Source organism: Rhipicephalus microplus, chromosome 2 (genome assembly GCF_043290135.1).
Source record: "Rhipicephalus microplus isolate Deutch F79 chromosome 2, USDA_Rmic, whole genome shotgun sequence".
Taxonomy (NCBI): Eukaryota; Metazoa; Arthropoda; class Arachnida; order Ixodida; family Ixodidae; genus Rhipicephalus; species Rhipicephalus microplus.
Window position 1 is genome coordinate 86149940 of NC_134701.1, and position 13119 is coordinate 86163058.

At 46.5% G+C, this 13119-nt stretch overlaps 1 protein-coding gene across 3 annotated transcripts in view; it reads right to left on the bottom strand.

Moving 5' to 3' along the window:
* Nucleotides 1–13119, bottom strand: part of LOC142785149 (uncharacterized) — a 128613-nt gene that overhangs the window by 3612 nt on the left and 111882 nt on the right. For all 3 annotated transcript variants that reach the window (XM_075883613.1, XM_075883605.1, XM_075883601.1), the window contains one exon: nt 10146–10220. In XM_075883613.1, coding sequence (XP_075739728.1) covers nt 10178–10220 — 43 coding nt within the window. In that variant the 3' untranslated portion in view covers nt 10146–10177. The remainder of the gene's footprint in view (nt 1–10145; nt 10221–13119) is intronic.

The window sequence follows — 13119 nt, forward strand, 5'->3', positions numbered from 1 at the left end:
CAGATCCTCATTGAAAAAGACAGCGTGGAGACCGTAAGTGATGTCATTAGGCATCGCCGCACGTTTGACGCACTGAAAGTGTGCCGAATCACATTAAAGTTTGGCCGCCTGGCCAACGTCGCTACTGTCGCTGGTGTCGACGTGCATCATGCCCCACCGGACCTCGCGTCATTGATTCGGCAACTAGTGCGCGAAGACCTCGACCCTCAACCGACATGAGGTGGCCTTTTGGCTGGCACGTAAAGGCCGTGAGCCCTTGTCTCTGTGCGACTTTGGAACATCGACTACCAAACGCCACCTCCCTTGATGCCTCTAACTATATGCCTCGTCCTGGAGTGCCAAGCCCCACTATTCATTTGCATCCAAGTTACCAGTGGTATGATGACTATACACGTAGACCACCTGCATTTCTCAGGAATGGAATGGCTGGCCCATTCATCCTTCTGTTGGCATCTATAGGGCACCCCGTGAACGCCTCATATGCTTCCACTGTGGCGTCCATGACCATGCTGCCCGATTCTGCCCCGATCACCGTCGCACGGCAGCACCGTCCTATGGGCGACCGCGTACATTCTACCGGCGCAGCAATCAGCACGTTAAGGGGACACCATGGGCCTCTGGCTCGGACAACAGGTCAAAATATCGGGCTAACCACCACAGTGACTCACCAGCGTCTATGCGTAGCTTGACGGCACCGCCTTCACGCTACCGACTGTCCCCATCTTCTCGACGAGATCCCACGTCACCGTCGCCGGAAGACTAGGCGGCACGACCAAAAGAGTTTAGGTCGCCAGTCATCGACAACTACACGCCGCTACGCCTCCGCCGGTGACCACGTGTCATAACAAGGTTTGTGTTTTTGTAGACATTGTTACTATACGAGCTTTTGTTGACACAGGAGCGGGTGCCTCGGTTATCAGCATGAATTTTCAAACCAAACTAGACCGTAAGGTGATGTTCTACTGGGATGTTGCGAGCACTTTTCGTGCTGTAAGTGGAGAATCGCTCCGGCCTCTTGGTGTGTGTACCGCGAACGTTCATTTATCTGATAACATATACCAAGCTGGGTTCACCGTACTCACTTAAGAGATGCGTAAGGTGATTGTGGGTCAGGATTTTCTACAACAGTGCGGTGCCACTCTTGACTGCGGTACCGGCAAGGCTTTTGTTTCACCTCTTGCCGACCAACCTGCTACTTGTTCGCATAAACTCGCCGTCTGGGAAGATTCCTTCTTACCACCACGTTCGTCATCCAGTGTTCAAGTTGCTGATGCTATATATTGATTGATTGATATGTGGGGTTTAACGTCCTAAAACCACCATATGATTACAAGAGACATCGTAGTGGAGGGCTCTGGACACTTCGGCCACCTTGGGCTCTTTAACGTGCACCTAAATCTGAGCACATGGGCCTACAACATTTTTGCCTCCATCAGAGATGCTGCCGCCAAAGCCGGGATTCGATCCCGCGACCTGCGGGTCAGCAGCCGAGTACCTTATCCACTACACTACCGCGGCGGGGTCAAGTTGCTGTTGCTAGTGCCAACAACGGTGAATTCGACGCTATAGCTGTGCCAATGCCTTCACTCATTGCAAAGAAGGGTGTGCATATGCCTCGCTGTATTGTATCTGTGGTGAGTGAGACAAGCAAACTTTAGTGTAAAATTTATTCAACCAGTTTGCTGTGCTTCCAAGCAGTATGCGACGTGTCTTGTTTGAAGCAGATATAGGCATCAGCATAGACGCCTTGAGCAAAGACGCCACGCAAGAAGCTCGTGTGCATAAGACTAGCCCCTATGTCCCTGACGACTCTTCGCCGCTTCTGACTATGATCAAGACACTACCCTCTGTGAAACGTCAAGTCCGGCGAACGTTCTTAGCAAGCATGCTTGCTAAGAACGTTCGCCGAGAGCAGCGCAAGACCATACTGCAGCACCACTAGTTCTCGCCACCGCCGTTCAGCCTATCCTCCTCCGCTGGCGGAGATACGGAGCTTTGAAATTGAGTTTGTTCTAGTAAAGTTGAAAGAAGTGCTATGAAAACGAACAAAAAAGTGATGTCATAGGAAGAATATTCGTAAGCAGTTGAGGTACCAATCCTTGAATGCAATTGAAGCAGTGCGGTGTTTAAAATGATGGTCTCGTGACACACTTACTTAGACGGGCTCTGGTCTAGGATGTGCCAACCAGAACAAGCTCCGTAGTCGAAGTCTACGAAAGCGCATATGGATAGGTCGTACCTACCCTTCGAACTCATAAATTACTGACTGCCATTACCGGGTGGCCGACAAGGTACTACCCGATGGCATAGCACAAATGTTATTTTATGGACGCGCCGATGCCTGTTCGGGACCCCGCAACCATGCCACATGTACCCACGTTTGCATGGATGAGCACACCTAGCTGGAAATTAATCTCTGTTACCGTCAGTGTTACCGAGATCACCCGCGCGGATATAAAGTTTTCCGTGTCATGAAGTCTCGTACATTCACACCTCTGGACATAGGTGCAGACAAAGACTGTTTAAGCAAAAATGACGCTTGAACTGCACAAAAACAGGAACAGGAGCTGCTCTTTACAGCTCAGAAAGACAGATGATACACATATTTTGGCACCAGAACGCATCACAAACCTAGCGGTAGCCGAGAGCAACTCGAGTAGTTGAGCGACGTGCTCGCGTCGCTTGTTTGTTCACCTGTCAATTTCTACCACTATTACCGTACAATGAGGTGTTTTTTCACAATGAGAAAGGTAAGCATCCTGCTTAATTTTTCTTCGCATCTCTCTGGCGTGTTCGTAAGGTTGTTGCAGGTGCACTGAGAATAGGTATATCGAAACAAAAACATTCGAGATGAAAGGGCGTTTCACAACTTATGCGCTAAGGAAGTGAGGTATGCCATGGAGTGTTGGCAATGAGGTAGATTTTGCAAATTCAAATCTTATCCCAAGACTCTACCATAACATCCATATACTATAAAATAGCTGTGCCACGCACACCTGCCTAACATGATCATAAAACTGCGTTCGCCAACTTGAGCACCAGCAAAAAGGTATTTCGCTGAAGCTAATCACTCCCGCAGGGGCATCTGCGCAAGTAGACGTTTGGTGCGTAGCGACACCACGGACCCATGCTAGCGCGGAGGCTTCGACTTCCTCCCACGCCTAGCCTTGCGTGGCTGAGCCGTACCCGAAAAAAAGGGGATCCTTCAGTTGAGCCGACACCGGGTCATTGGACCTTTAATGCCCCCCGGCAGAGGCAACACAACTCTTTGGCCCAGGCTTCACGTAGACAGCACCCCTGGGCTGACCACCCAGGGGAAATCGGCAGTTGCCTTTTCCTATCTTCATCTTTTTACATCTTCGTCTTTATTTCTCACTTTCTATCTGTCCTGTCTTCTACTCTTTTCCGTTTACTTCAAAACCTCTTGGTGGCTAGGGTTAACCCTGTGTGGCTGACCAGTCTTGGCTCACCAAATTTGGTTATAGCGGTGGTGTAGGGCTGAGGTTGGCACGCTTGTCATCGCGCATTCCCTGTCGCGTCCCCTTCTTGGGCTCGGTGGTGGGCAGCTGGCACCGCCGCCGAAACAGAAACACTTACTATGTTAAGTACATCCTTTCCCCAACTTGATGGTACCCTGAAAAGTGCACGTACCGAAGCACCACTGCAATTTTTTCCAAGATATCGAAACGTTTTCCAAACTACCAAATTGTGCACAGCGAGCAATTAAACGAAAAAGCCAGAACCATTTCCCCACTTCTGGTGGCAAAAAGCCTCACTGAAAAAACTAGGACTAGGTTACAAAGCGAATAAGACGGCCTATGGCAATCTACTCCTTCATCTCAAAGACAGAACACAGTGTGAAAAGCTCTCCAACTTGACCTCATTTGGGAACACCCATGTCACAATCACCCCACATAGGTCCATGAACACCATTCGTGGTGTCGTCTCAGATAAATATCTCCTGTACCTCTCTGAACATGAGCTACTTGATGGATGGAAACAGTAATTTGTCGCAAACGTACAGCGGATCAAAATAAGAAGGGGCAATTTAGAAAAGCCAACCAAGCACATAATTCCAACTTTTGAATCAAGTATACTGCCAGAAAGCACTGAGACAGGTTACACGAAAATATGAGTTCAGCCGTACATGCCAAACCCACGCAGAAGTTTTAAGGGCCAGAGGTTTGGCCACAGCTCCCATACTTGCAAAGCTAAGTACACTTGTGCCAGATGTGCCTCAACGGACCACGTTTCTGAGCGCTGCGAGGCCGCCGCCTGCTGTTTCATTTGTGGCGGTAACTACCCAGCATACTCGCGAACTTGTGAATCACAGAAAAAGGAAAAAATAACTTCATTGAAAGTCAGAGACAACATATCTTTTAAGAAAGCCAAGAAACGAGTTGCACCGTTCTATGGCACCACTTATGCGGATGCGGCGCGTCAGGGGGCAGCGTCACACCAGCCTTTGGCCCCAGCCAGGCCTGCGTTGAGCGTGCCGTCAGCTGTGGCACCCGTCCCTAAGACGGCAGTAATTCAACCTGCTCCGCCAACACAACAGAACCGGCGACTCCAGAGTCGTCGGGTCACAAGACCTCGTCTCACCAAGCGAGGCCTGAAACTCGATCAGCCTGCATACACGGGCATCCAGTGCCTCCCAAAAAGCAATGGAAACTACTCCGGTGCCTTTGGCGCCGAAACAGTGGTGCAACTCTGCGGACCGCAATAAAAAAGGAAAGCAGAAAATCATGGGTCCTCCCAAGTACCCGTGAGCATCAACTTCTAGTACCCTCACATACAGAACACCTCTGTCTTTGCTAAGATGCCGACATTAATAATGTTTTGGAGTCTAAGGTGCCTCATTTGCAACCTAGACGCTCTAAATGAGCTGTAATGCTCCTACCAGCCCAAGGGGTTTTGTGCCCAGGAGACACGTTTGAACTTAAAACACACGAATTTCCTCTAGCGTTATGACATCTATAGAAAGAATGGTGAAGAAACTCTTGCTTCATCGGGCGGTGTGGCAATAGTTATTGACAAGTCTGTGCCATGCCATCATGTAGTCCTCCAAACGCCTCGTGAAGTAATTGGAATCCGTGCTATATTATTTAATAGATTGGTTACCATCTGCTCGCCCCACCGTGGTGGTCTAATGGCTAAGAAACTCGGCTGCTGATCCGCCGGTCGGGTCACGGGATGGAATCCCGGATGCGGCGGCTGCATTTCCGATAGAGACGGAAATGTTGTAGGCTCGTGCGCTCAGATTTGGGTGCCTGTTAAAAAACCCCAGGTGGTCGAAATTTCTTGAGTCCTCCACTACGGTATCTCTCATAATCATATGGTAGTTTTGAGACGTTAAACCCCACATATCAATCAAATCAACCATCTGCTTCATTTACAAATCTCATAACTACCCCCTCACTAAATCAGAATTACACAACTTAATTAACCAGCTTCCTTAGCCCTACATTAGCGTTAGAGATTTCAACGCACATAACATACTCTGGGGAGACTTGCGCTGTGATGCAAGAGGTCGCCTTCTGGAGAACATTCTCACAACCTCTGGTCTATGCCTTTTCAACAAAAAGGAACCAACATATTACAATCTCTCAAACAATTCAAACTCATCTATTGACCTAGAAATTGAGTCAGCAGCTCTTCTCCCCTATTTTAAATGTAATGTTGTGAAAAACCTATTTGCGAGCGACCACTTTCCCAAAAGACTGCAGTTATCAGAGCAAGATGATTTCCTGCCCAATACACCTAAATGGAAACTAGACTCTGTTGACTGGAAGTTTTTCAGACTATCCACTTATCTGTAACAAGATTTTATTGACGATTTTAACAACAACGCTGTTGTTGCATATTTTACCGCTTTTAATTTAGACGTAGCCGAAAAATAAATACCACAATGAAATGTACACTCTAGAAGACGACGAGTTCCTTGGTCGAACAACGACTGCAAGCAAGCGCGAAGAAATCAAAATAAGGCATGAGATACCCTACGGAAATATCAAACTTGCGAAAAATCTGGTACAGTTTAAACTGATCAAATCACAAGGAAGGCGCACACGGCGGCAGGCCAGACAGACAAGCTGGGAGAACTTCCTCCCCTGCATAAACTCGCACACTCAAGAATCTAGAGTATTGAATGACGTGAGGAGGTTCAAGGGGCAACAAGTCCAACTACTGCCACTTGTGAACGATGAGGGAAACACCTTAAAAAATCAGGCAGACGCCCTGAGAGAGTACTTCGAACGTGTATCCAGCTCTAATAACTAATGAAAGTCATTCCAAAAATATAAAGAAAAAGCAGAACCCAAAGCACTGGATCTTAAATGCCATGAAAATGAACTTTATAATCGCCTTTTTTGCATAGTAAAGTTCAGAGCCGCCCTCTGTTCATGTGAGAGCTCTGCTTCGGGACCTCACAGAATCGTATATGAAATGATTAGGCACGTACACCCTAACACACAAATCACACTGCTTGCAATCTACAACACAATTTGGGCTGATGGACACATTCCAGGCACGTCGAAAGAAGCTATAGTAGTTCCTATATAAAAACACGGCCAACACCCTTCTTTGGTAACAAGCTACCGTCCTATTGCCCTAACGAGCTGCCTCAGCAATGTGTTTGAAAAAAATTATTAACCGCCGCCTATTGTATTATCTCGAAATAAACAAACAGGGCTGGTCGACAACTGACCACCTTGTGCGTGTAGAGGCCCACATTGGTAATGAATTCGTTCATAAGCAGTACTTCCTCTCAGTTTTTCTTGACATTGAAAAAGAACACGATACGACGTGGCGCTGTGGAATTCTTCGTGATTTGTCTACAAAGGTTGTTGGCGGGAACATGCTTAAAATTATTGAGTTACTTATAAAACCGCACACTCCGTGTCAATATTGGTAACGTCATTTCAAGGTCATTCATTCAAAAAACTTGAGTACCACAAGGCGGTGTACTTAGCTGTATTATTTTCATTGTAAAAATGACTTCTTTGCGAAACTCAATTTCAAAGGACATGTTGTACTCCGTGTATGTCGATGATGTGCAAGTAGGTTTCAGGTCCTGTAACCTAACTCTCTAGGAGTGACACGTACAAGTTAGCCTAAACAAAATATTAAAATGGGCTTAAGAGAATGGCTTTAAACTTGATGCGCAGAAAAGCTCCATTGTCTTTTTTACTAGGAAAAGAGACTTGGTCTCAGATCCAGCTATTGAACTTCACGGACAGCGTTTAAGGCTGTACGCAGAGCAAAAATTTCTAGGTGTTACATTTGACTCTATGCTTGCTTCTAGTCCACACATAAAATACCTCAAGCCTAGATGCCTTAAAACAAATATTATCCTTAAGATATTGTCACATACCTCATGGGGTAGTGACGGGAAACGCGTGGTAAATTTTTACAGAAGCCTTGTTCGATCACGGCTAGACTACGGCGCTGTAGTTTATCAATCGGCTACACCCAGCGCCTTGAAGATGTTGGATCCTATCCATCATTTAGGAGTACGCCTCGCCACTGGTGCTTTCAGAAAAAGTCCAATGCAAAGCCTATATATCGAGTCAAATGAGCTGTCTCTTGACCTACAACGTTCATACTATGCTTATAATTATTTTCTGAATGTACATTTTAATAAACACCACTCTTGCTATCCCACAATCAACGATACCTCCTCTACACCACTTCTTCACAACAAACCCACAGTAAGAGAGCCATTTTGCACTTCGATATGGCGGCTGTGTGAAGATATGTCTGTCACACTTCTTGAGTACCGCCTCATGGCTCCATCTGAACCGTTCGCGCCATGGTTGTGGAACATTTTGGACTGTGACACTTCATTTACAGAAGTAACCAAGCATGCTTCAGACGCCCATATCCGCACGTATTTACTTGAGGTGCAGTCAAAATACTCCCCTAAATATTACACAGATGCGTCCAAGTCTCAGTTCGGCGTGTCTTTTGCAGCCGTCGGTCCATTCTTCTCTGAATCAGATGTTCTACATCCCAATACAAGTATCTTTACAGCAGAGGCATCTACCATACTTTCTGTTGTCAAACACATCAGACAACTTAAACAGGCCAAAGCAGGTATATACACGGACTCACTGAGCGTGCTACAAGCCATAATGTCAAGCCGGAAACTCAGAAACCCAGTAGCCGCGGACTTTTATTCGCTATTGTAATCTGTCTACACTTCTGGCCAACATATAACAGTGTGCTGGGTGCGTGGGCACAGAGGTATCGAAGGAAATGTACCGGCGGACCGAATCGCATATTCACTCTACGCAACTGCAAATAAAACATCTATTGCTGTCCCTAAACAAGATTTAAAGCCGGCCAGCGAAAAAACTACGAACTCACTGGCAACAAGACTGGGACTCTCAATCTTCAAACTCCGCATAGTTAAGCCACAGTTAGGACATTGGCCATCATTAACCAAGTCAAGGCGAAGTGATGTCTTATTCTGTCGCCTCCGAATAGGACACACGTACGGTACGCAGACGTTTTTATGAACTGCTGAAGAGCAACCCCTGTGTGGTAGATGTGGAGAAAGGCTTACTGTTCAGCATGTCCTGTTGGATTGTCATGAAGCAGAAATTGAAAGGGTTAGACACTTTCCTTTAGCACACAAAAATGCATACCGCTTCATTTGTCTCTCTTCCTAAGCAGCGAACCACTATTTAGCGCGGAATCTGTTTTAGCTTTCTTGAGCGATATCCGCATGCTCAACATTGTCTGCCATAGTAATCGTGACACTGCCCCCTCAAGAGGCACTAGTTGCGATTTTTATTTGTCATGGCACAAGCCTCCTGGACCTTGTACTCAAAACCTTTGTGAGGCACATGTGCTACTTCATATTTAATTATTAAGAGTTAAGACGCTATATTTTAGAATTAGACATACCCTGCTCATGGCATTCATTCCACTACAGCAGCCACTATGATTTTAATTTCCAGTTACTTCAAAACATATACAGTTTTTATTTTAAGACTTTTCTACAGGCACCATAAAGCCATGCAACAGTACCCTAGTTTTGGCACTCTTTGGCCAAACCATAGTCCGTGCGCCACTAAACGCCATACATCATCATCATAAAGCTATTCACTGATGCTATGAAGCTTTTTGATCAGCTCTGTGACAGGTGACAGGATGGCGACCTTATTCCAAGTTAAGCGTACAAGTAACAATGATATATTGGCAAGCATACCGCTGTCTCTGATGATATATTCTCTCTCGAAATGGAACGACCTGGCCAACGGAGCGTTTCAGGTGCTAATCGTGGCAGCCACTATCGTTACGCAGTGATTGGCTTCACCACTTTTACACGGTAGCACCATCCTAAGCAAGTAACATCACAGTTACAAGTACTTGGGAGTGTTATAAGTCATAGTTCTGCAGCTGTGTGAGTGAGTGCTGGGCGAGCAGTTGGTGATGCGCCTGACCCATTGTTCCAGTTCCAAATGTTCTTGATTAGATTCCCACACAAGGAAACTACTTTTTATCGTCCTGGTGACATTAGTTCATGTTTTCTTTTCATAGCATTACTTCAAGACTTGGCGAGCGCGGGCGTAAAGCATTTTTAATTAGAAGCTACCTGCACACACATTCGTTAAACGACCTTTCTTTCTCACTCGTTGCAATAGCTTGTGCATGTATGGTGCAGTTATGAAGACGGGACACTTACTCGTTCAGTGATGTACTCAGTTTTAATGCTTCGTAGGGGTACATACTACAACTGACGCTGTTTGTCTCCGTCTAAGGTAGGGGTACGCTGGACTGCTTGTCTTTTCGGTCATGCAAGTAAAAACTACCCGGCGTTCCTTACGGCATGAAAAATAATTGCTCTTCCCCACCCATTAAGTGTATTTCTGAAATGAAGTTGTATTAATGCCTTTGAGAGGGAGCGCAAAAATAGTGAAGAGGCGCCTGGTATATCGCTTTGTTCATGTTCTCGTTCGTTTCAAGCTCTGAACATTCACTTACCAACACTACATCGTAGTTGGACGAACACTTCACAGATATCATTTGGTTTCATTTCGTATCTGAATGACAAAAAATTGTGCCGCGCCCAGTGTCTGAGAAACAACAAAAGTCAAGTGTTTATCACAGAGCAGTGTGCTCAAAAATTGAATACGTACGTCGCGTGGCAGGCTTGAGGTAAACCTTAGTTTTACCTGCTGTGCTTCCAACAGTTTACTTCAGTATCCCTTGTTCTGAAAAATTGAGATGCACAAATATTAAAAAACAAATCCCCCACATATAAAATGCACTGCATAACTCTGTACAAATGTATCACAATAACTCTTCTGTCAAAATTCAGCAAGTTGAGGTTCAAATGAGAGCACCTAAATCAAGCAAACAACCTGTTTCGTCACGGCAGATTTGGGACTGGTATCGCAGTAGTAAGCCAATCCATTTTGCTTTATGCTATCCATCAGTTCTTCATTATTTCAATATTGTTGTAGAAAGGGCCATTGAGTAATTGAATGGAAGAGTTTTAACTGCACTTCTAGAATGACCGAGGCATTGTAGCCATCGCGGTTTCGTAAGTCGTTGATACGCAAAAAAGTTTCAATATATTAGGATGGTCACGATGGAAAAATTTTCCAGTATAGTGGAAACTCGCATATATATTTAAAATAAGCCATGCGCCTAAGCGCCGACCTCACAACTTCAAAAGTGCCCACTACCCTCGAATTTTAGTGTTTGCCTTGCTCTGCGTAATGCAGCAATATTCTGACGTCCATGTGTCAAGTGTGCATTGCTTGAGCCCTCTTTATCCATTTTTCATTCCACGTAGAGTTCGCACGAAAAAGCTACATATATGAATGTAGCTTTTTCGTGCACACAGCATAACTCTGTAAGAACCTGAGATAGATAATGATAATGAAAGCATGGATATCAAAATATCAAAAAACCGCGTGATATTACAGTCAGATTGCGCTTCCTATACACAGCTCAGTTATTGTGATATGAATAAGATGAGTAGTTGATGCTTTTATTGTGCTCGCACGTTCAAATAGCCTTGCATATATATATAATGTAATGCGGCTGAAAGAGCGAGGAGGAAGAAGAGATAGGACGAAAAGTATGCGGCCGAGTGCAGACAATCAACAGACGGCGTTGAAACGGCGATAGTCTACAAAACATCGCCAAGAGTAGTCTTTCTTTTTTACCAATATAACAGGAGCTGCCCGGGGACTGCTTAACTCTTGAATAACGCCTTTCTGCAGCGTGTTGTTGACCTGATCGGCGATCACTTGCCTCTCTGACGGGGATACGTGATAGGGTTTCTGGCGTATCGGTGTAGCATCTCTCGTGTTGATGCAGTGGTGCATACGGGATTGGGGCAACATGAAACAACGTTCGTTTTGAGCGAAATTAATGGCTCCCGCGTAGCGTGTAAGCACCTCCTCAAGGACATTTTGCTCGGAAGAAGGCAACGACTAATTGATCATACGTTTAATCTCGGCTGAGTAGTTGGGCGCAGTCGGACTGATGGCTGGAGACACTGAGACCATTCTGACGTCAATCATGGCCTGCTCCTCGAACGTACCAGTTTGAATCCGGCTGGTAGAACAGCAGGCTCTGAGGCTGTGTTGAGCACCCACAAGCAAGCATGGCCATCGATGACTGTAAGGACAGACCGTGGGACCAGCACATTCTTCTTGATGGCGTTTGCATGATCAGGCTCCACAAGTCCAGTGCAGGGTCCTCAGCGGACATGAGAAGAGCATACGGGTACAAACACTGCTGTCCAACCAGGGATCTTCAGATCTTCAGACAACGAAAGTGCATCGATTGGCAGAGTCGGAAAATCGTCAACTATTGCAGCGGGCAACGTACTTTGTAGAAGAATCTGCCCAGTTCCAAAGTCAAGCGTAGCGTTCCATTCATGAAGGAGGTCTATCCCTAAAATGACGTCATGAGTTGCGCGAGCCAGTAAAGTGAGTTCAACTAGAAAATTTGTCCACCAATTGTGAGTACAACTGAACAAATACAAACAAGGCAGAACGCTTCGCCTCTAACTTCACGAAACGTTTCTTTACGATTCCACGCGAACATAACTTTGTGACCAAAGTAACGATCTTTGAAACGAAGGCTTATAACCGAAACAGCCGCACTAGTGTCTACTAGAGCAAGAGTATCTACACCGTCTATACACACGCGCATTTAGTTCATCAACATCACAGCAGAAGGAGGAATTGGCGAAACTGACCGTCCCACGAACGCACCTCCATCGGTCGCACCAGTTAGTTTCCCAGCTGATGCGGGGAAGGTGACCGACGACGCGGAGACGGCGACTGGCGGAACCGTGTTGGAGGCGGCGTCAGGCTTCGCTCGTAGGTGGGCGACTCGCTGCGAAATTCGTTAGGCCATTGCTTTCGGGGATGGTGGTTGGCCAGGTTAGAGGTCCAGGTTTCGTGCATACGAGGCGGGTGCGTCGAAAAACGTGGCAGCACAAGCGTTTCGTACATACGTGCCGGATACGTCGAAAAACGTGGTGGTGCAGGCGGCCGTCTGGTCAGAAGCGCGAAATAAGCCCTGCGAACCACATGTGTAGCAAACGGGGACTTGTCGGCTTACATTAGCAGGAGCAGAGGTGGCAGAAGTACGCGGAGACGGGTCGTACTCAGCAGGAACATTTTGTGTAGACGCATAGTAATCTTCTGGTAGAGGTCTTGTTGACGACGGTCGGAAATCCGCAGAAACACGTCGAGATGATGACATCCGGTGGTGGCTGCGACCCGTCGGGGAAAACGGAAGCCACGGGGTAAAATCTGCAGTTTCTGTGCACGGTCGGTTTTCGACGTGGCGCTCTCGCATACAGTAGGGAGGTGGTTCGGGGCACGGGGCGAACGAGCATTGGGAATGAACGTCACCTGCTCGAAGTCGTACGAGCTCTTCTTGAACTGTCCGACGTACGAGGAAGGGAATGTTTGTGCAGGTGGCAACGTCCATACTTGCGAGAGTGGGAACATTGTCCAAGTGCCCGAACTTGGGTAAAATTCTCCGGGTCTTCAACGGCTCGAATGCACGACACTGCTGCCTGAAAATCGAAGGCGTGTTCAAGCTTTCTTGTGTTATCAAAAAATTGTACACGTCCTCAGC